Raw genomic sequence first — 20,661 nt, 5'->3', positions numbered from 1 at the left:
GCAAGTTTTCTATCCATTTTGTTTTCTCAGCCAGATGTTTAACTTTTAAAGTCCATTATTGTTCTCTTTTAAGGCAGGGGTGTTTTTATGTACGTTTGAGTTTAAAGGCAATTTCAGAAAAAAATGATATAAGAAGTGCTATGTAAGATATTTATGGGGAAAAAAAAACAAAATTCATTTTTTATTTTTAAAATTTATGTTTGCAGCAGAAGCAGTTTTAATTGAAACAAAATACAGGATTATGTCATTAAAATCTCTCAAAGTGGAGTTTAGCAGCCCCATGTGGTGTGAAAGTGTACTGCAGTTAGGTACATATATATTCTTTTGGCTCAAAGGACCATAAACGCTGGGGCTCAAACTCTCACCATCCTGTTCAGTTGTTTGTAAAAGCATAAATCCATTCTGTGCTTAATGATAAATTTTACAACCTGTCAGACTTTTATATGAGAAACAAGTCAGTAACCCATGACACACTTTATCTAGCAAATGTGTGAGGTTACAGATGAACAAGGTCATTAAGAGGAAGAGGATAAAACCACAGCAGAAAGAACTGCTATATAAGGAAATAATGTTAGATAGCTTGAGAGGGGAACTATGGTCAGAGCCTACCTTTTGAGCTTTATATGTAGGAAGGAGATTATTGATCAGATAGTAAGCAGCAATTTGAGACATTACCAAAAACAAAGGACCTGAGGGAAAAGTCCACTACAGTAAGTCTGATCCAGTAATATACCTATATATATATATATATACTGGCAATAATGTTGGACCTTAGTCTAATAAATGGCTGTACTTTTGTGATCAAAGATCAAACTTTTTTTTTTTTTTTTAATTCACTAACTCTAAAATTAGCAACCTTTGCTGGGGGTATAAAAGGCAGAAGGGGACTTACATTCATATTATAGTCTTGCTGTAAACTTATCCCTTTTGGGAGGAAATATGTTCTCTTAATGATCTTGAAAATCAATTTAACTCCCTTTACACTACTCTGTCTACTTAGGAGCGTCAATTGCAGGTTGTTGTCAAAAGAAATTCAGTAATCTTGCCTTTTTAGCCACTAAAAATGTTTTGTTGGAAATTTGGAAGCATCCTCAACAATGTCACAACAGAAGACAGAACTGTCATGTTATGTCCCACTTGATTACTTGTTTTACAAAATGAGGAAAAAGCTGGATATATATGACCAAATATGGACACCCTATAATAATTTCATGGAGGGTAACCTATAAATGGAGAATAAGGTAATGTGATAATTTAGCTTTCAGTCGACATAATGAAACTGGCCTGTTGTCTGGCTTTGACTACATTTTACTTTCAGCAGCACAAAGAGAGAGAATGATTCACTATCACATCCCCAAAACAGATGTAGCATTACACTCACAGGTGGAAAATCCACTCTAGTAAAAAGAAAGTAATTTAAAGTTTACTCTAAGTTTTGAGTACTAAGCAGCTACTTGGTTGTTCATTATAAGGTGTGACTTTACTTAAAGTAAAATACAACAGCTGTTTTGGGGAGAAAAGTATGATCATTCTCTTCTAATCAATACTGACCATCATGGGTTGCACAAAGCAAACAACTGGCCAGTTTTTTGTTGTTGGCAGAAAGCTTGGACCTCCTTGTTTGGCATTTTAGTGTTTATTTTTTTACTCAGGACTTTATGCACTTAAACTGCAATGAAGTGTAATACCCTCGCAAAATATACTTAAGAAAAGTAGAGATTGTAGTAAGTACTCATAAGAGCTACTTAATTACAGTAATATGAGTAAATATAATTAGTTACCCTGATTAAACTATATTAAGAAGGTGTTAAGAAACATCCTGATTGGAAATTCATATTCTCATGTTTTTATGGCCAGTGATAAAATCATATTTCAATATACAGCTACTGGTTGTTACTTAGTACTTTAAGTAAATTTTAGATGAAATACTGTTTTACTTTAACTTGAGTAGATCTATTGGCCAGTAATTTCCCTTCTAATTGAGTACATTTTTAATGAAGAAACTGTACTTTTTCTTGAGAACTATTGTCTTGTATTCTTTCCACCTCTGGATGATTATAAACTCTTTTTTTCTAAACTAAATTTATTTACGACTCAATGTAGGCATTTATACTACTTTAAATGTGTTTTTATTGTAACTGTAACCCTTGCATTTTATTTATTTATTTATTTTTTTTTTGGTCTTGTTTATATGAAGTCAATCCACACCCCTCTTCACTTGTCAGAGGTGAGTCTGGTCCTCTCGGCAATCCAGACCCATCTTCGACTCCTGGCCCGCTCGTTGCTCGTTATAGCCTGTAAATCAGCTGTTCGTCTCCTGGTATTTCTTCTCTGACGCTGGAAGGGGCCCGCTGAAAGTTACGTTGCCAGTTCTGAAAAGCCCATGAACCCTTCGCTCTTTCCCACACACCGCGATGAGGAAACCTCCACTGTACCTCATTCTCTCAAAACACAATTTGTCCTGGAAGCACAAACCAAGCGATGCTGGTTAAACCATGCATGGAGCTAGACTGCCTTTTGTCCCTCCTCGTGTAGAAAACCCCCTCTCAGTCACAAAAGGCTAAACCGAAAAATATTCAGTGAGGAGAAGATGGTTTCCCAGACAAGCAGGCGGCCGTGATCGTATAGTGGTTAGTACTCTGCGTTGTGGCCGCAGCAACCCCGGTTCGAATCCGGGTCACGGCAAGAGTGGTGAGCTCATTTTCTTTTATGCGATGGCTCTTGGACATTTTTTTTTTAAGAACAACTCCATCTCCTATCTACTTAACACTTTATGAAACACAGTCCTTTTGGATAAATGAAGATTCATCATATCTTACCTTAAATTTAAACGCTCTCTTCAACCTTCGTGAATGTTTTTTTGTGTACACTAATTATGTCCCCAAACAACAGTTGGATATTATTTTATTGCTTTTATTTTTACATGTATTCATTTCTTTCTTCATATTTATGCTAATTTTGCTATGTTGCAGCATAATGCTAAAGAATAAAATATTTTTTTTTATTATCATTAATGTATATTACATCATGTCAAAGTGAAAACGGAATTTCAGATTTTTTTGCAAAGTTAATAGAAATTTTTAAAAAAACTGAAATATTACACTGACACAAGAATTCAGAGCCTTTTCAAAAACCCTTTAAATTTAGCTCAGGTTCTTTCCATTGTTCTTGATCTTTGTCAGGATGTTTCTACACCTTGTCTGGGGTCCACCTGTGGTAAATCAAATTGATTGGACATAGTACGGAAGTGCACACACCTCTGTATAGAAGTCTTCATAGCTGACAAAGCATATCAGGGTTCTAAATACATTTGCAAAATTTCTAAAATACAGTTTTCATTTTTTCGTTATGGAGTACTGAGTGCAGATAAACGAGAAAAAATGTTTTTTTTTTTGATTGTGTCATTAACCTGCAGCACAAGAAAAATGACAAAAAGTGACAAAAGCTCTGACTATGTATTTTGTTTACATCTGCTCAATATGAAACTGTGTTTGTATCAGAAGTTATTGTGCATTTTATGTTTTTACTGATTTCAGTTAAAAATCATATTGCATGTAGGCTATTACTCACTGTGACTGTTTGCTGTTTAACAATTAAAAGTAGGTGTGCACTTCAGATTTAAACAACTTTATTTATTATAGCCAAATTCTGCTTTTTCAGAATACCCAGACATGCATACATTTAAAAACAATAGCTAGTAAAAAAACAAAGTAGTCAGTGCATTGGCAGGCACGCTCATTGGCACATTCACCCCTTCCTGTGGCCCCCCTAGGGATGACACACCCAGGGTTAGTCAAAGATTAAACACACATTTAATCACAACAGCAGATAAAAGGGAATAAATAAGATATATGAAGGTGCAAAGCAGGTTACACTGTTAGTCTACATTAAGAGAATGTATGTAAGAGCCACCAACAGAAGAACAAAGTTTAAACTACTATGTCACTGATCATCAACTGGTGGTCCGGGGGCCAAATCAGGCCCCCCAAAGCTTCCTTTATGGCCCCTAGAAGGTCATTAAATTCAGAAAAGCAGGAAAAGAAAATGTTGTGGTTTTAAGAGTATCATGGCTTTAAATGTCTGCAGCTGTTAAATCCACCCCGAAGCAATTAATATACAAAAAGTTTAAGAATGACTTCACATTTTATCTGTTTTACAGAAATTCACTTGTCAGCCATTATAAATAAATATAAAAAATGTGTTAAAACTGGATAAAATAGCCAAATAAAGTGATGAAAAGGGGTTACAGAGTGGCGAAAATGGGCAATAAGCGTCCAAATGGGTCGTGGAGTGGCACAAAGGGACAAAACATGCAGGAAAAGTGGCGAAAAGAGGTTAAAATGTGGCAAACCATTACCATAAAAGAAAAAAAGGGGAAAAGGTATATCAAAAATGGGTTAAAAGTGTCAAAAATGGTGAAAAAGAAAAGGAATGAAAAGTGGCAAAAATTGATGAAAAGTGGCAAAAAGGATAAAGGAGGGATAAGACAGGCAAGAAAAGTGGTTTAAAGAAGTTAAAGAATGGCAAAAAAATTGGGTTAAAGAGGAAAAAAATGGCAAAAAGTATCAAAATGGTGTTAAAATAGCCAATGGCAAAGTAGTGAAAAGGCAGGAAAGTGGGTTAAAGAGTGATAAAATAGCCAAAAGTGGCAAAAAAAATGGGTTAAAAGTGGCCCAAAATTTGCAGAAACAGCAGAATGAAGCAATGAAGTTGTGAAAAGCATGAGACATGAGTTCATATTGGTGCTAAATCTTATTTGTTGAGGGCCCGTTCTCAGGAATTTTCAGGAGCCCAGCCAATTCTGTTGGCATGCCTGTCTGCTTGTGGTCTACAGCATTATATATCAGGATACATCTCACTGGTAATGCCTAAAAATGTCCTGCGTTTTAAAAGAAAATACATATACCAATAAAATAATTTGTTATTCAGAACTAAATATTGATTTAATTTTCCTTTATTTTGGAAGTCCAGAGCCGAGAGACTTTGTCAGGATTAAATTTGGCCTTTGTGAGAAGTACTTGATTACCCCTGTACTATGCGATTAAACATCAGACAAGGAAAACAAAATAATACAAAGTATTCAGTCCATGAGACAAAAAGCCTGAAGGCAAAAGGACTTTGAATAACGGTTTGTTCTCCTACAGGGCGTGATAAATGGGCACCTTGAGGATATTAAAGTAAATTAAGTGGACAGGATGTGCTCCTGATGGGACATTATTCCTCTAGCTTTATGGACCCACTGCCTCTCTCACAAAAAGTTGATGGAAGCTGCACACTGATTATTTATTTCTTCTTTGAAACACTGCAATTTACAGTAGAAACACAACCAGCCTTGAAAATGTATGTTTTCTTATTACCAGGGGAAAAAAAGAGAAAATAAAGGGGGAGGTCAAAGACCGAGACGACTTTACATTGTAAAGATTTATTTTGAAAAAGGTTCACATGAGTTCTCGCGGTATAAAACGCGAATCGCGTTATTGGTCGCAGCAGCACAACTGACCGCCTCCACCATCACCCGTCTACATTCCTGTGTTCGTGTTGTTCCTTATGGGGACCAGTCCGGACTTGCCTTGTCACTGAGGTCAATGTTTCGTCTCAGAGCAGAGTAAACCGCTCAGTAAAAGAACAGTCAATCACTTCCGGCTTTTTTCTGCTTTCTCGGCAACAAAAAATAGTAAAGCATGCTGGTTCATTTTGTAATATACCACGCCTTTTTATTTAAATTAGATAAAGTTTTCTGAAGGAAAATAAACTGTGCTAATCATACCAGTCCTTCTGTGACAAAGCTGGTACATTTCAAGATATAAGCTTGTCGTTTTTCCTCCATACTCTGTCCCACTGGACACCAAATGGGAGGGACTAAAGTGTGCATCACCTACGGGGAATACTAATGAACTCTCCTCTAAGAAACCACACTGCCTGGAATATGATGAAACACTACTCTAAAGCCTGAATGAATTTGACCTTTTTTGTGCCTAGTGTGGAGTAGCTGTGGGTGCTGAGCCGGCTTGGCGTGTAAACGGAGAGTAAGTACATTTTTAGGCCTAACTTTGAAGCATATTTTCACTCCTGTGTCGGAGCTAAATCAGCAAAGCCGACTGACACAAGACTGCCCAGCTGCGGATTTCACATATACCCCCACAGAGGGATGAACACCAGGAAAATTGCGATGTGATTGATGTATAAGTGCAGTGGTCACTTTCGCCAAGTGGCATTTGTGGCGTAGTTTCGTAAATTTAGGTGTCGATTCTCGGAGGAATGCGGCGTTGTAGGAAACCAGGGTATGGGTGGAGACGACAAAACTTAGCCACCAGTTTCCCCAGCCCTCACTTTGTAACCTTAATATCCGAAGTGTTACAGCGACTTCAGTGACACTGTTGTCTTAATGGTTTATGTTGAGACATATACATACTCTGATTTGCTAAGGAAGATGGTGTGTACCTTACAAAAACTTTACTCAGTTCTTTAAACGAGGCGTTTTCTGACACATTTTCGAGTGTTATCAGCACATTGGCTGTCTTTCTCTATAGTATCAGGTTACTTAAAGTGTGGTGACACGTGAAATCAGTTACAAAGCGTTAATAATAGGGCTATAAGCGACCACTGTGCATTCAGGGGACATCCTATGGGCAGCAGCACATGCAATCGTTGACTCAGCACTGTTGTTTTAGTCATTGAGGAATTTATGACAAATAGGCACATCCTGACACTGAGGAAAGAAGTTTCTCAGTCTGGTGCCCTTTTCCTGCTCAGTATGAGTTAATGAATCAATGCATATTATAAAAGATCAGCAGCTATAAGACAGTGTTGATCAACAGAAATACAAGGGTGGAAAGGAACTACTCAAATTACTGAGAGTAGTTTTTAGGGTGCTTGCAGTTTTTTGAGTTCATTTTGACATCACTAGTTTTATTTTTACTTAAGTATTTTTTTAAGTAGAGTATCTGTACTTGTACTTGAGTACTATTATCTTGTACATTTCCACTTCTGCAGACTACTCAGTAGCACATGAAGAGTGAATGAGTCCATATGACATCCCTAAACAGTTGTTGCTGTTGTTTTGCTGTGAGACACTCTTGCACCATGAGTGAAGTTATCTACCATGCTAGAGTTCCCATCTGTGACTTTAGGTGTTTCTTAAGGATGCATAGTTTGTTTGTTTTCATCAGTATGCATTGCCTTGCTATGAGGTTGACGTTATGCTTTGCAAGGAGACCCACCTTGCCACAGATTTTCAAGAGTTCAGTCAGGACCACTTTGCCAAAAAAAACACACATGATTTGGGATTATGAATGTTTCTCTTAACTAACAGTTATTCATTTTGTTTGTATTGCTGTTGTTTATATTTGGCGGTGTGGCTGTTCTTGGATCCCCTGCCCTTCCACAAGCCTATGTGAAAAGCAGCAATAGCACACGTCCCTGCTCTTCCTATGCCTACAGGGAGAGCCTGAGGCAGAGAGAGTGAAGCAGTAATAAACCCCAAAACACAGCAGGCACCAGTGAAGGCAGAATGACATCGATTATGGCAGATATAGCATAAAGGAGGAGCTGGGGTGGAGAAGGGTTGCAAAAAGCATAGCCAGGTAAGAGTAGTTTACATATGGCAGCATGAGTTCAATTAGCCAAAAGGGCTTGCATGATCAGCTGATCTTAATTATATGGCAGCTCCCGACTCTGTGGCCTGCCTGAGCTAACACTGTACACTCGATTAAATGCACCTCTGTCACATTGTAAAATATTTAACATTTTCAAAAGTTAAGTTGATCTATATGTAGTGTGGACTAATGTAGACACCTTTAAAGATTTCACTCCATTACTTAAATCAGCACTGTAGATTTTGCTGTGTATTTACCTGAACAATCCCTTTCTTTTTGTTAGGAAAGTAAAGATCATATTTTATCGTGCATCTCCTCGGTAGCTTCTCAGTACTTTCAGTAAACTTAAAACAATTGCAACTTTTACTGGAGTAGATTTATAGGTTTATAGTTCTTTTACTTTTACTTAAGTCAGTTTTTAACCAGAGTAACTGTACTTTTTCTTGAGTACAATAGTCGTGTACTTTTTCCACCTCTACAGCAATATATTTGATTTAAAGCTGCTGTGGTAATTGAGGATTTTAGCGCCCCCTTGGACAAATCACACCTCTTATGTTTGCTGATTTTGTCTGATATGCATAAGTAAAACAAAGAAAAATCCTGATTTTTGAAAACAGTGAAACAGATTACTCACTTTGAACGTCTTCTCACTTCTTTGCTTTAGAAAAAGTCTCTTTTAGCATGTGATTATAAATTCATTAAACATATTATATTCATTCAAGAATAATGCCTAGCAATGTAGACACAGTCAATTTTGTCACTGATAGTCTTGTCTGCTTTTGCAAGTCTTGTAGTAGTTCAGCTTGTTTGATAACCAAATTTAAAACCTATAATGGGAGAATTTTACAGTGTACAGGCTTGTTCTACTACAATCATAACCGAATATGAACATGATTTCCAGGCTTGTCCCAGTCTAGTAATGGTAACTTGGGAGAATTAACTGTTAACCTGAATCAGTTTAGCCTTGATCAAACACATGAAAAAATCATCTTCTGCAACCAAGGACTTTTTTCAAACAGTAACTTTACCAAGCTGAATAGCCTTGTTTTGCTATCCTGCACTGGCTAAAGTTTCAAGTACTCCTATAAGAGAAAGGTGCTCTGTTTCACATGTAACCATGCCCAGCAGTGACATAAAGGTGCCACTGACCACACCCTGTGCACCCTTAGACATAATCACAACAAAATAAAACTTGAAGAGATCAGTTTTTCTAATAAAATAGGTTGTATTTGTTGAAAAGTTGGACATTACTGATGAAGTCTGTGCAGCTTATCTTTCAACCTGCATTGTCTTTGTGTTTGTCAGGTGTGTTTTTAGATCAAGCATCTGCATCACTATGTCATAAATCTTAAAAGTACCACTTCTGGGTGTTTTAAATCACTCCTGGTGTTTAAACTCACAGCTGCTACCAATCCTGAACTGCTAACTCAGCCATCACCCCTGATACAATGAAAGATTTGGATGCAGATGTTGCTGTTTGATTTGTAACATGCACCTTTGCTTTCATATGAAGTAGCCAAACTTGGCTCATGCTGTAGGGGCCCTTAAGTGGGTGTAGTGCAGTATTTCGCAGGTTAGGACTGAGTAAATAGTGCGGACAAAGTTTCTCTCCAACAAACGAAAAACAAGAAAATCTTGTCTCTCCGTTGAAGGGTAAACATAGCATGTCTCCAGATAATCACACTCTCTTGTGGACTGTATGAAAAGACTGGTCTTAGTTCAAGGTTGTTTGATCAGGACTTCTCATGAATGGTTTTATGCTGCACATTTGCATGGGTACAGGCGAGTCACAAACTAGCTTTTTTATGTCACAATGGGGGCTGAACTGAGAGAACCAACTACATTCAGGTTTTACAGCCTGTTACAGACCTGTGTATTTGGTAATACAGTGTTTTGCCTGCATTTGCATTTAATATCTCTATTCAACAAACAGCAAGGAATTAGTTTATGTAAAAGTGTTTAGGCTAATGTCTGCAAGGAGTGAATAACCTAAATAAACCAGGATTGTCAGTTAAATTAATAAAGAAAGTACTGGAAAAGTAATTCAATTGAATAAAATACTGTTTTAGCAGAAAACAATTCAGGAATGAAAAAAGACCATGTTGAAACAATAATAAGTGTGACTCATGACCTGCAAGAAAACAACTCAATTATAGCCCAGATTATATTATAATTTATTGTTTTTGATGTGTGTGCTTTATACTACATTTCTGCAAAAGAAGGAAGGATATTTCCAGAAGGAAGCAATACTCTGGAACACATTGAACGTGTGATATTTTAGTGTTACTCCAACAGTTTTATATTGCAAAAAGAATTGTTGCTCTATCTCATTTGGTTACAATTCTACCCATATTTTTTTTGCAAAAAATCTTATAAAGCCTGTTAGTTTCCCTTTTTAATGGTGCCACATTTATAAGAAACATGCATTTGTAGGTTACGCCCCTGAAAAATGTGCCAGATCTTCTCTGCCAATGCGCAACAGCTTTTTTCTACTGTTGCTATTGACTCTTGTTTAGAGCTTCTGGTACCCCCAGGTGCTGACAATCAGGTGCCTGATTGTCACCATCGGAGGCAATGACCCCGATGGAGAGGATGGAATGGCCCACCAGTGTTGCTGATCTCAACCCCACTGAACAATTGGGATCATCTTGGTCCCACAGCAGTGTGTGACCAGGCTAGTGACCAGCATGAGGAGGAGGGGCCAGGCTGTTGTGGTTGTGAATGGTTCATCCACATGCTACTGAGGCTACTGATTGTTAAATGAATAAATTGTCAGTATTTCTCGTTTCTTCAGACTTCAACCATCTGGTCCACCAAACAAGAGTCAACAGCAGAAAAAGCTGTTTGGCAATGGCAGAGACTCACCACATACCTGGCTGCTGAGAGAACATTAATTCCTAACAATAGTGGCTTTTAGAATATTTTTGTGAAATCAGAGACATAATGCAGTTACTGCCAATTTTCCTTTTTGTGTTTAGTTCCTGATGGCATCAACAGTATGTCCTTAAGTTTCTCCAGGACATACTGTTGATGTTTTCTGCTGTCCAGTTAAACTTTAAGTCTAAATAAAATCATAAAAGACACCTAAAAACACTAAAACATCTTAAATGTGCTAAAAGATCCCAGAACAGCAGATGATTGTTGTATTACAGTTACCTTACTCATCTTTTGTGTTTAGTGCCACTCCTGCAGTTTAGATGCTGCCAACAGCCTTTAGCCAGTACAATGTACCAACCCTTGCTCGTGTAACAGGGGATATGCTTTTCAAGATGGCACCCTCGACCCAGGGCAGCGCTGTCTGACATCATCTCCAACTTCAAAAGTTATTTAACTTTGACTTACACGTGCCTCTTCTTGTTGTATACGACAACACTGGGCCCGGAGGGTTAAAGGGGATAAAAGTAAAAGAACTGTCTGCTCAGCCAGTCAATCTGTCACTAGTCTTTGCCATTGCTATCAAACAGCACCGAGATGGGCTACCCGGCTGCTTTTTAGCTTAAAGCTGGTGTGTGAATTATAGCAATATGCACTTCTTATGAGAGAACCACAGCCCACTGCAAAGTTAGTACTGAAAACAGGCAACCAGGACTCTGTGGAAATAAGATAAATGTCATTCGCCCTAATGAAAGTTATTGTTCTGACACTGAAACTATTTGTAAGGTGGAAAAGATGCATATTGTTGTGTAAAGCAGTAGTTCCCAAAGTGGGGGTTGGTACCCCTGAGGGGGTTGGAAAACATCAAAGGGAGGGGGGTTGTGAGATGTCTTCCAAAAACAGAGAAAACTCAATGAAAAATTTCAGGCTGATCCTTCATTCCTCCTTATAGTGAGAGGCTGTGGTTGTGTGCATCATTCTATGTTTTTACCACCTCCAAGGATGGAAGCAGTCCCCTGCCCCACTGCTATTTTGGGGTCACAGGCTGAGAAGTTTGGTAACCCCTGCTTTGAAGTACTGACTACAATCTAGTACAGCCCTTGTTAAAGGCTGCTAATGTGGCTCTTCCGTGTTTCTTCCTTATCTCCATTCCCCAGAGACACGCTTTTTTGGCCTCCTTAACACAAACGCGCATTTTTTTATGCTTTATCCCTTCCCTTTCCGTCTTTCGTTTCCCAGGAAACATTCAGCCATTCAAAGATATCTGCCCACACACTTCACAACCGGGTTCACACATACACCCTATGCTCACACTGTGCCCTTTAATTCATGTTCGTCACAAAGTGGATGAGCCAATCAACAGGTGAATATCCCCAAAATCCCTGCAGTGCCCGTATGCTCTATTTTATTGGCATTTTAAACGGCAGCACTTCTAAAACTACATTATCTAATGTTTGAGTGGTGGGAAACTGAGTCCCACTGGAATGCCTCTACTTCTCTGATCCTGATATGTCACGCTTCTTCAGGATTAGATTCACCACCCTGTCAGATTATTTCACTAACGTGTCAGATTTTGCACCTTGCCGTGCCATCGTTGGTCTCTATCTGGTTCTATCTTTGCTCATTTGACTACAGAGGCATGCTACAACAGAGAGATTGAGATCAGTCACCTAAATAATGTTTCCTCTGCAACTACAAACAGTTCTTTTAGATTTGTTAATGTTTCTGTTACTCATTTCTATAGACTGTGCCCTTCATCCTTCATTTTACCTTCAGCTGAAGTACAGATTTTCATCTATGAAAGGGCATTTAACAGATTTCAGAAATACTTCATCTCAAATAGTAGAAAATAAACACAAAATGTAATGTAGGAAGCTGGAAAAAAGCCCAAACTTAAAAGTGCATCTGTGGCAGCAGGCTTAATTTGATAGATGATGCTTTAGTAATGGAAAAATGAAAATTATAAGAGTGAAGAGGCTTTTTTTCCTTTTAATTTGCTTCAGGCTTTTTATACCTTCATTTACACAGGACAGAATCAGGGGTGAGAGTGTGGGGAATGACATGCAGGAAAGGAGCCACAGGCTGCACCTGAACCCAGGCTACCTGAGTACAGAGGGCACTGCTAGGCCATTGTTGGATTGTTGTTTTTAATGGATGTTTCAAAGGATAGAAAGATTTTATTACTAAGGGATTTAACAGTATCAAACTCTCATGGTACGACAATACATCAGTAACATGTTCACAGTACGGTATTTATTCTGGTTTAAAAAAAAAAACAAATGAACACTTGGAAAAAAAACCTGACATTGGCTTTTATTAAACAACAGTTGCACCTTAAGTACTACAATTTATGCAAAACCACTAGCAAGAAAAAATAGCATTTCAGGAGCTATAACAAAGTGTAAACAGCATTTGATAATAATTCCAAACAGCCGGCTAACTAGCGTCGTTCACATGCATTAAGGTTCCTTCTGCTACCAGTTTTAATTGGCTGAATACTTTTGATGATGTTAACGATATTAACGATATTGTCGATATCAACAGTAAACTCAGTTGGAAAATGCAGATTTTGGGCTATGAATTTCAAGCTTTCTCCTCTTCTGGTTTTGCAGCAGGGTAGCTGTTACCTGCAACACCAGTGCGATGGCGAGTCCAGAGGATGTGATCGAGCCAGCGGCTCAAAGCTCGACAGCCCAGAACCTGGGCAGGAGGCGCTTTATGCAAGACATCCACAACTTGAGTCCAGATGAGATTGATGGCCTCATGTCTAGCAGTGGTGAGAAAAAAAGTCTTTTAATGATTTTACAAAATCAACCTTGTGATATTTCTTTTAAACTCAAAGAATACTCATTAACATAATCTAATCTCAATTCACAGAGGGCCGTCCTTTCCTTGTTGTGCATCATCTTCCTGAGCTGAAAGAAGAAGGTGTGCCATATTTAATGCCTGGTATTCCTATTACATGCAGAGTGGACAACACAGAGAAATACACTACTCGATCAAAGGTGCACATATTAACCTTTTCTGTTATAAAGGAAAATAATGTTCTTTTTCAGCCAGAAAACACAGTTCTATTCAAATAGAGTGGTAGTCTGGTAATTACATGTGGAGTTGTTTTGTTTTGAGTGTAATTTTAGGTGTAGATGCAGTGTGAGAGTAGAACAGGTGAGTGTTTATGAAAGAATTTGAAGAAGTGAGCATTACTGTGCTATCTGTCTTAAAGGTACAGTGTGTAAAGATGGGACTATCAACATCTAACAGTCAATTCTGGAGTGTGATGCTCATTTCTCTGGTGATAACTGTGGGAACCAGTGAGGTTTAAAAATCAATACATGCTTAACTGTTATTTGGTTCCTTCTATGGTGCCATAGAAACAGGCAAAATGCAAAAATCCAAGATGGCGGCGTCCTTGGAGGGGACCCTCCCTATGTATGAATAAAAGGCTTATTCTGAGTTAATTTAAAACATAAATTTAAAAAATGTGTTATCAGATGTCAACACTAATTAAGATCAATCTACTTATAAATGTTATGTTTCATTTTAACCAAGCTTGTTTTGCTAAATGCTAATAGGCTAAATATTACACACTGCACCTTTAACTGCTGTCCAACTACTATACAATTACTATAATCAACATTTCCTGTTCCCTCACTTTTCTCAGTATAGGTGTTCATGTTAAAAAGAATTGTTTGGTATTTTTTAAGTAGGGTTGCATGAGGAACTTGTCAGAAGTATACATGGGAAGAATGTTAGCCACAAAAAATGGCTGTCATTCTTGCCCCTGTGAGGAGAGACAGGCTATTGTGCCAGCATGGAAGATTGGCTATACGTAGCAAAAACAAGGTGACTTGGCTATAGAGAAGTGAGGTTATGTGACTGCTTTCACTGCTTTAACTTTTGTGCAAGCACTCCGGTCAGTCTCTCCTTAAATGTACAGAATGTAAATTCCACTCCCGACAGTCTCCCAATCAGAACAATATGAAGAGAAGAGACCAGCACTGCCCCTCTCTGTCCAGCATTGCTGTTTACTTGTTATTACCTCCACCAAGGAGGTTATGTGATCAGCAGGGTTTGTTTGTTTGTTTGTTTGTTTGTTTGTTTGTTAGTTTGTTAGCAACATAACTCAAAAAGTTATGGACGGATTTTGATGATATTTTCAGGAAATGTTAGAAATGGCATAAGGAAGAACTGATTAGATTTTGGGAGTGGTCTGAATCACTGTCTAGATCCAGGAATTTTTTAAAGGATTCTGTACTATTGGGAGATAGGACTAATGGCGGAGGTCTGCGCTCTCCGAGTGCTTTTCTAGTTTTGAATTTAGGACTCTATTATCAAAAATGGCCTTCCATACCATGTTTTTACTAAACAGTACATCAATGTTTTGTTTTCATTCAATTATATCATGCATTGAGGGGGAAAAAATGCCCCTAATGGTTTATAAAGATAATAAACTTAATTTGTATATCACCTTTAAAAACAGAGGTTTACAAAGTGCATTGACAATAAGCATAATCACAATTGCGACAGAGCAGCAACCACAAACAGCAGAACACAAAAAGAAAGACAAAACCCCAACAACAGAAGAACCCATGAAAAACCAGCAATGTAACTCCAACCAAACCAAGAATAAAAACCCCAGAATAACCTAGATCAATCCCGGCAACACAGGAACACAACCATATAAAACACCACACTGTGAGCCACTCACAAAGAATCCTGGGATTGCTTGCAGCTTGAACCTGGAAGGGCACTTTTAACAGCTTTCTCCCTCATTATGAGAAATTCATCAGAGAAGTCATACTATTGGTTTACTGTTTAGTAAATACACCATATGGAATGCTGTTTTTACTGACCAGTGTCCTCATTTCAAAACAATAAGTAAGCTGCAGAGGATAGCGTGCTAAGCAGTGGGACTGGTCTCTACTTGACTTAGAAATGCATCATAATCAGTCAGCTTAATTGGCCACATATGCTTACCCAACTAGGAAATTGACTCTTGTTAGTTTTGCTCTCAGTGTAGTAGGTAAACATAAGATAAAAAAGATTAAACATAAAATAATAATTAAGCATGTACAAGCTCTTATTAGGTATTTTTCTAGTATATACAAGTCAGTGTGCATTAATAGTACGTTTGCAAGATGTGCAAAGGGTGCAAGAACACTGACCAGACATGTTTTGAAGTATTAAAAATGCAAGGATGTGGGCAGATTTACATGAGGTAGATAAGATGATCTAAGAAACTCTACATTAATTAGTGCTGCTGTGCATAAGAGTTAATGCATTTTACCACAAGTACCACAAGTACAAGACAAGTACCTCAAGCAAACCAAACTTTAAAAACAACCCTTTAACAGTGGTCTGATCAGGGTATTTTCCTTCTAGTTGTTCAACTAAAGCCACATGTACTATCAAAACTGTTGACATAGCAACTATAATTCTATTTTATTTTTTGCTGCAGTTGTTATTGATTCTTTCTTTGTCCCTTTTTTGGTCTTTCTGTAAGCCTAGCACAGTTGCAACAACATGAATATGGCTCTTTTTGAGATTTCTTTTGGTTGAAAGTAAGTTTCTCTTGTCACTGCCTCTTTGCTAAATGCTAAAAGTGCCATTTTCATGACAGATTAATGTTTGATCTTTGCAAAAAATATTTAATACAGAGAATGACTTGCCCTTTTTTAATTGCTTTGAAGGGTCCACTTTACAATTTCAAAATTTTCACTCTCTCTTTCTGAAAGATGTACATGCCACATTTCAACAGATTTTTTCTTTTTTTCTGCTTAACAGCATTAGATGCTGTGTAATCACATACTGACCACTTCTGACCCAGTGAAACATCACATGTTGTTTTTTTATAAACACACTAAAGAATGTACAGGGATTAGTGTGAGCTGAGTTACACAGTGTAAGAGCACTGAAATCTGCATGTTTTTGGCTCTATTACAAATGGGTTAACTCAGTCACTGATGATTAAATGCTTTTTGAGAGGATAAGTAATTGGAAAACAAAATTTGATTATTATTTGTCATTAGTTATTTTCATGATATGATTTTTCTCCCTCATTGTTATGTTAATTATTTAAATAAAAATTTTTAGGTCCATGTTGGCACCCTGTACACAGTACGGCTAACACACGGTCACTTCCACTGGACGGTCAAAAGGAAGTACAAGCACTTCCAGGAGCTGCATCGAGACCTCTACAAGCACAAGATGATGGTTCACTTGCTTCCTCTGGGAAGGTTGGTGTACCCATGGGTTTGTCTTAATCATGCAAATGAAGCCCTCACTCTGACAGCCGTGCAATTGAAATCTGAGTGATGGTCTGCTTTGAGTTTTTGTTGTCAGATTTCTACAGCAACGAATGGTTTGAATATTCAAATTTCTTTCAAAGGTTTGCAAAGGACAGGCAGCAGCTGAGAGCCATGTCAGAGGAAATGCCCAGCCTGCATGGGACTGAACGCACCAGAAGGACCTCCAGTAAAATGGTATCATTGTCATACAAACCTATCAGATACAGATCAAGTATTTCAGAACAGCCCTTGTGAGCACAGGGAAATGATGTGTGCAGAATTAGTGTTGATGGTTTTTAAAAAATAGATGAAAAGACAGATTTAATGAACAAGTTTTAAATTCTCTACTCCTCTTAGATCTAACAGTTTAAATTTTTTGATTATGTTGCAGAAATACCTTGAGGAGTACCTGAACGGTTTGCTGGAGAACGTCTTCTGTAGGAATGATCACAGCATGGTAATGGCTGTTAATCTTTCAAAAACATACAAACGACAACACAGAATGGATGTCATTTTGCATATCTCATCTCCTGTTTTCAGCTTGAGTTCCTCTCCGTGGGTGCTCTCTCCTTTGTCACTGATCTTGGACCCAAAGGCTTGTAAGCAAACCTCTAAATAGAGTGTTTTAAAGAAAAAGGAAATGGGTACATGTGTTAGGATGATTTGTTGTGTAACATGTGTTAACTTGTCTTAGGGAAGGGCCCATCCATAAGAGGTCAGGAGGCCATCGGATTCAGGGTCTGAACTGCATTGGCCACCATCAGTTCTGTTTTCGCTGGTCACGGCGCTGGCTGGTTGTGAAAGACTCCTTCCTGTTGTACATGAACCGAGACAACGGCAGCATCAACTTTGTGCTTTTGTTTGACCCAGAGTTCAAAGTCAAAGTTGGCCGTGCTTACACAGACACCAAATATGGAGTGTGTATAGAGAACTTCACTCGGTAGGCCGCTTGTGTGGTTTTTTTTGAGAGCTCCAGAATATTGCTTATATTTATGCCTGGGGTTCTGTCGTATTTGTGATTCATACCTGGTCTGTTTGTTTTTCTGTCAGGAGTCTGATCATCAAATGCAGCAGCTACAGACAGGCTCATTGGTGGAGTCATGAAATCAACCGGCTGGCAGAAACCTGTGACTTTCTTAAAGTGCAACGATTCGATGGCTTTGCTCCACCACGGGAAAACACGCTCACTAAATGGTCAGCTACCAGCCTTAGATTTACACTCATCCGTCTGAAGTTCTAATCCTCATTTACTAACCTTTTCTGGTTTGTGCCTATTGTTTGAAGGTATGTGAATGGAAGTGGATACTTCACAGACCTGGCTGATGCTCTGGAACAAGCAAAGGAGGAAATCTTCATCACAGATTGGTGGTAGGCGTAAACAAAATCTTGAAGTGTAAACTTGGAATATTTCTGCTTTGTTGAAGGGTATTTCTTATGTGGCCAGAAGTTGCATGGACCTCACTTAATATCTGATTGTCCAGCCCAGGTGCCAATGTGAAGTGTCTTTCTGGGTTAAAGATTTGATAGAGGCAAGGAAAGGGTCCTAAATATTTTGGAATGTTTTCACAGATCCTTTTGTGGAGTGTTAAATTTTTTCTAAGTGAAGAAAAGGTACTAAGTCTTTTCCAGCATAATAATATGCACCGTGTTTCATGAAGGCAGGGAATGCAGCCAAATCAGCTTGGTATTTATTGAGCCTGCCTTCAGCAGGAGACACCAAAGATGACAGTCCAGGGCAATGAGGTGAGAGCAGGTATGAAGAACTTTAGAGAGGGTATTAAAAACAGATGTCCAAAAAGAGCTTTGCACAGGAAAAAAAGGTGTGCATGTGTGACCTGCTGGGTAGAGGGAACATCTGAAGAACTTTTTCAGTCTGGCTCTAGTAAAATGGTTCCTGTATACCACCTTAAACTGAATAAGGCCCATATGAACACATGAGGTCTGTGAGTTTTTAAACTGAAATGAGACATTAAGGGGTAGTGGTGGACTTTTTTTACATCGCTGTGGCTGCATGGAGACACTGCAGTGGCTTATCCATAGTGTACTGAATGGGAGTATATGATTTTTAAAAAAAAAGCACTGATTTTGGGCTCTAATTAATCACGATTAATAAATAAACTAGCCCTAATAAAAAGTCTTTTAACAGGATCATAGCATCTGTGGGCAATGTGAAGTAGGTTTGCCTAGTTTTTCTGACATTAGATGTGCTCGCACCACCTGCCTTTAGTACTTTGCATGTTTATTTCCACGCATTGTGCTGGTGATCCATTGCTCAAGTTAAAGGGTAACACGTGAGTGTAAGCTGACTCAGCCCACATATAACATTGTCTCTCTCTCTTTGCTCCTATGAGATGCTAGCAATGCTATTCATGCTCTCTGCTTGTTTACATCCACTTAGTAGAGCTTTAAAACAATATGACAGTAGCCATTACCTAGAACTATAGTAGCAATTAGTAGGAGGTACATGAGTTAGAGACAGTATAGATGTAGCATTTGAATAAGCACATGATTTGATTTAAAAAAATATATATATATATATATATATATATATTTTTTTTTTTTAACTGAATACTTTTCTTGGTGTCAGCTAGCGAAGTGGTTCTCATCTGGTTAGTTCCCGGGCCCACTGCCACCTCCCTAATGGCAAAATACAACACTAATTTCTGAAAATGTTCAGTCATATCTAAATCATTTTAACTTTATTTGGGGACGTTTGGACTTAAGATGGAGCAAAAGATGTAACAACAAGAAGATGAAGAAATTTCCTTCATAGAATTTTTGCCACATTTTTTGTCCTTTGACCCTAAGTAAATGGCTTTGTGAGGAAATTTTGGGTCCCGACCTACCAGTTGAGAACTAAGAGACTAGCAAGGGCGTCAACTGTAATTATTTATCCAACCATTCACACACATCCCTATTATTTACCTCGTCAGAAGTTAAAATCACCTCTTTAGGCTGTGTTGCAAAAGGCTGATGGTACTTTTCTCTTAATTCAGTGTAGCACATTTTCATTTTTAAGTATTTAAATTGTAAATAAATACTTTTCCCATTTATATCACAAGACAGAGGTGCAGGAAAGGAGGAAGTCCATAGAAATTTGGAAGCAGACTCATGCACACAAACTTCACATCAAAACAAATCAAACTTTATTTATACAGCACATTTCTTACACAGGGTAACACGATGTGCTTCACAGTCAAAAACAAGTGAATCGTTGTATAGCAAATTGAGAACCCGATAAACAAATTTTGAGCAGAAGTAAAACTCTAACTGTAACCGTAAACTGATGCAAAACGTACTGTTTCAACCTGCTTTAAAAGATGTTAATGGTGGAGCCCCTGTCAGGTCTGAGAGACTTTTATACAGTTAATAACTGATGCACTGACTGCAGTATAAACATAATTTAAATATAATTCAAAATTTAAAATTTTCAGCCTTTTTTTTCTTAATAAATCAATATCTGTAACTCCACAAAATGCTTTTTATGGTCTTTAAAAATGCATGGATATAATTCTTAACTTTTATTCCTACCCTGCCTCTGCAATGTAAGTTAAAAAAATAAACAAACACATAAAATGGTGTTTTATGATTTAAAAAAACACGTTGCAAGTGATTAGATTTTTTAAAATGATGTTAGCACCGAAGGACTTTTTTTCAGGTCAAACTGCATGATTTCTGCGCAAGTGATGTTAAGATTTGTTGCCTTTTAAACTCTGAATTTGTTTGTTTTAGTTTAGTTTGTTAAATTTATTGTGTCAGGAACAATGTACAAAATTACATTAGTCTCAAAAAGAGAAAAATGCTTTGTACCAGATTTAGTTTGCTAGCTAATTTCCATCTGTAGTCCCTGTGATTAGAATTGCTCAAAAATACAGTTCCCCAATAAGCAAAGCCTTTCCAGGGAA

General features: G+C 37.9%; 1 protein-coding gene and 1 non-coding gene across 3 annotated transcripts in view; both read left to right on the top strand.

Moving 5' to 3' along the window:
- Positions 1–2,613: 2,613 nt before the first annotated feature.
- Positions 2,614–2,685, top strand: trnah-gug. The gene has a single exon. It is a non-coding gene; the product is annotated as a tRNA-His (tRNA).
- A 3,166-nt stretch (positions 2,686–5,851) lies between these two features.
- Positions 5,852–20,661, top strand: part of pld2 (phospholipase D2) — a 38,905-nt gene continuing 24,095 nt past the window's right edge. Inside the window, exons 1-10 of one of the 2 annotated variants that reach the window (XM_041800989.1) lie at positions 5,852–6,026; positions 13,082–13,245; positions 13,347–13,474; positions 16,563–16,705; positions 16,858–16,951; positions 17,148–17,213; positions 17,297–17,355; positions 17,451–17,696; positions 17,807–17,950; positions 18,041–18,124. In XM_041800989.1, the coding sequence (XP_041656923.1) occupies positions 13,113–13,245; positions 13,347–13,474; positions 16,563–16,705; positions 16,858–16,951; positions 17,148–17,213; positions 17,297–17,355; positions 17,451–17,696; positions 17,807–17,950; positions 18,041–18,124 (1,097 nt within the window). In that variant the 5' untranslated portion in view covers positions 5,852–6,026; positions 13,082–13,112. Of the gene's footprint in view, positions 6,027–13,081; positions 13,246–13,346; positions 13,475–16,562; positions 16,706–16,857; positions 16,952–17,147; positions 17,214–17,296; positions 17,356–17,450; positions 17,697–17,806; positions 17,951–18,040; positions 18,125–20,661 lie in introns of those variants that run through there. The other variant, XM_041800990.1, reaches the window with a different exon arrangement.

The sequence above is a fragment of the Cheilinus undulatus genome, linkage group 12 (assembly GCF_018320785.1).
Source record: "Cheilinus undulatus linkage group 12, ASM1832078v1, whole genome shotgun sequence".
Classification (NCBI taxonomy): domain Eukaryota; kingdom Metazoa; phylum Chordata; class Actinopteri; order Labriformes; family Labridae; genus Cheilinus; species Cheilinus undulatus.
Note: the sequence above shows the minus strand (reverse complement) of the source record. Positions and strands in the feature narration are given on the sequence as shown.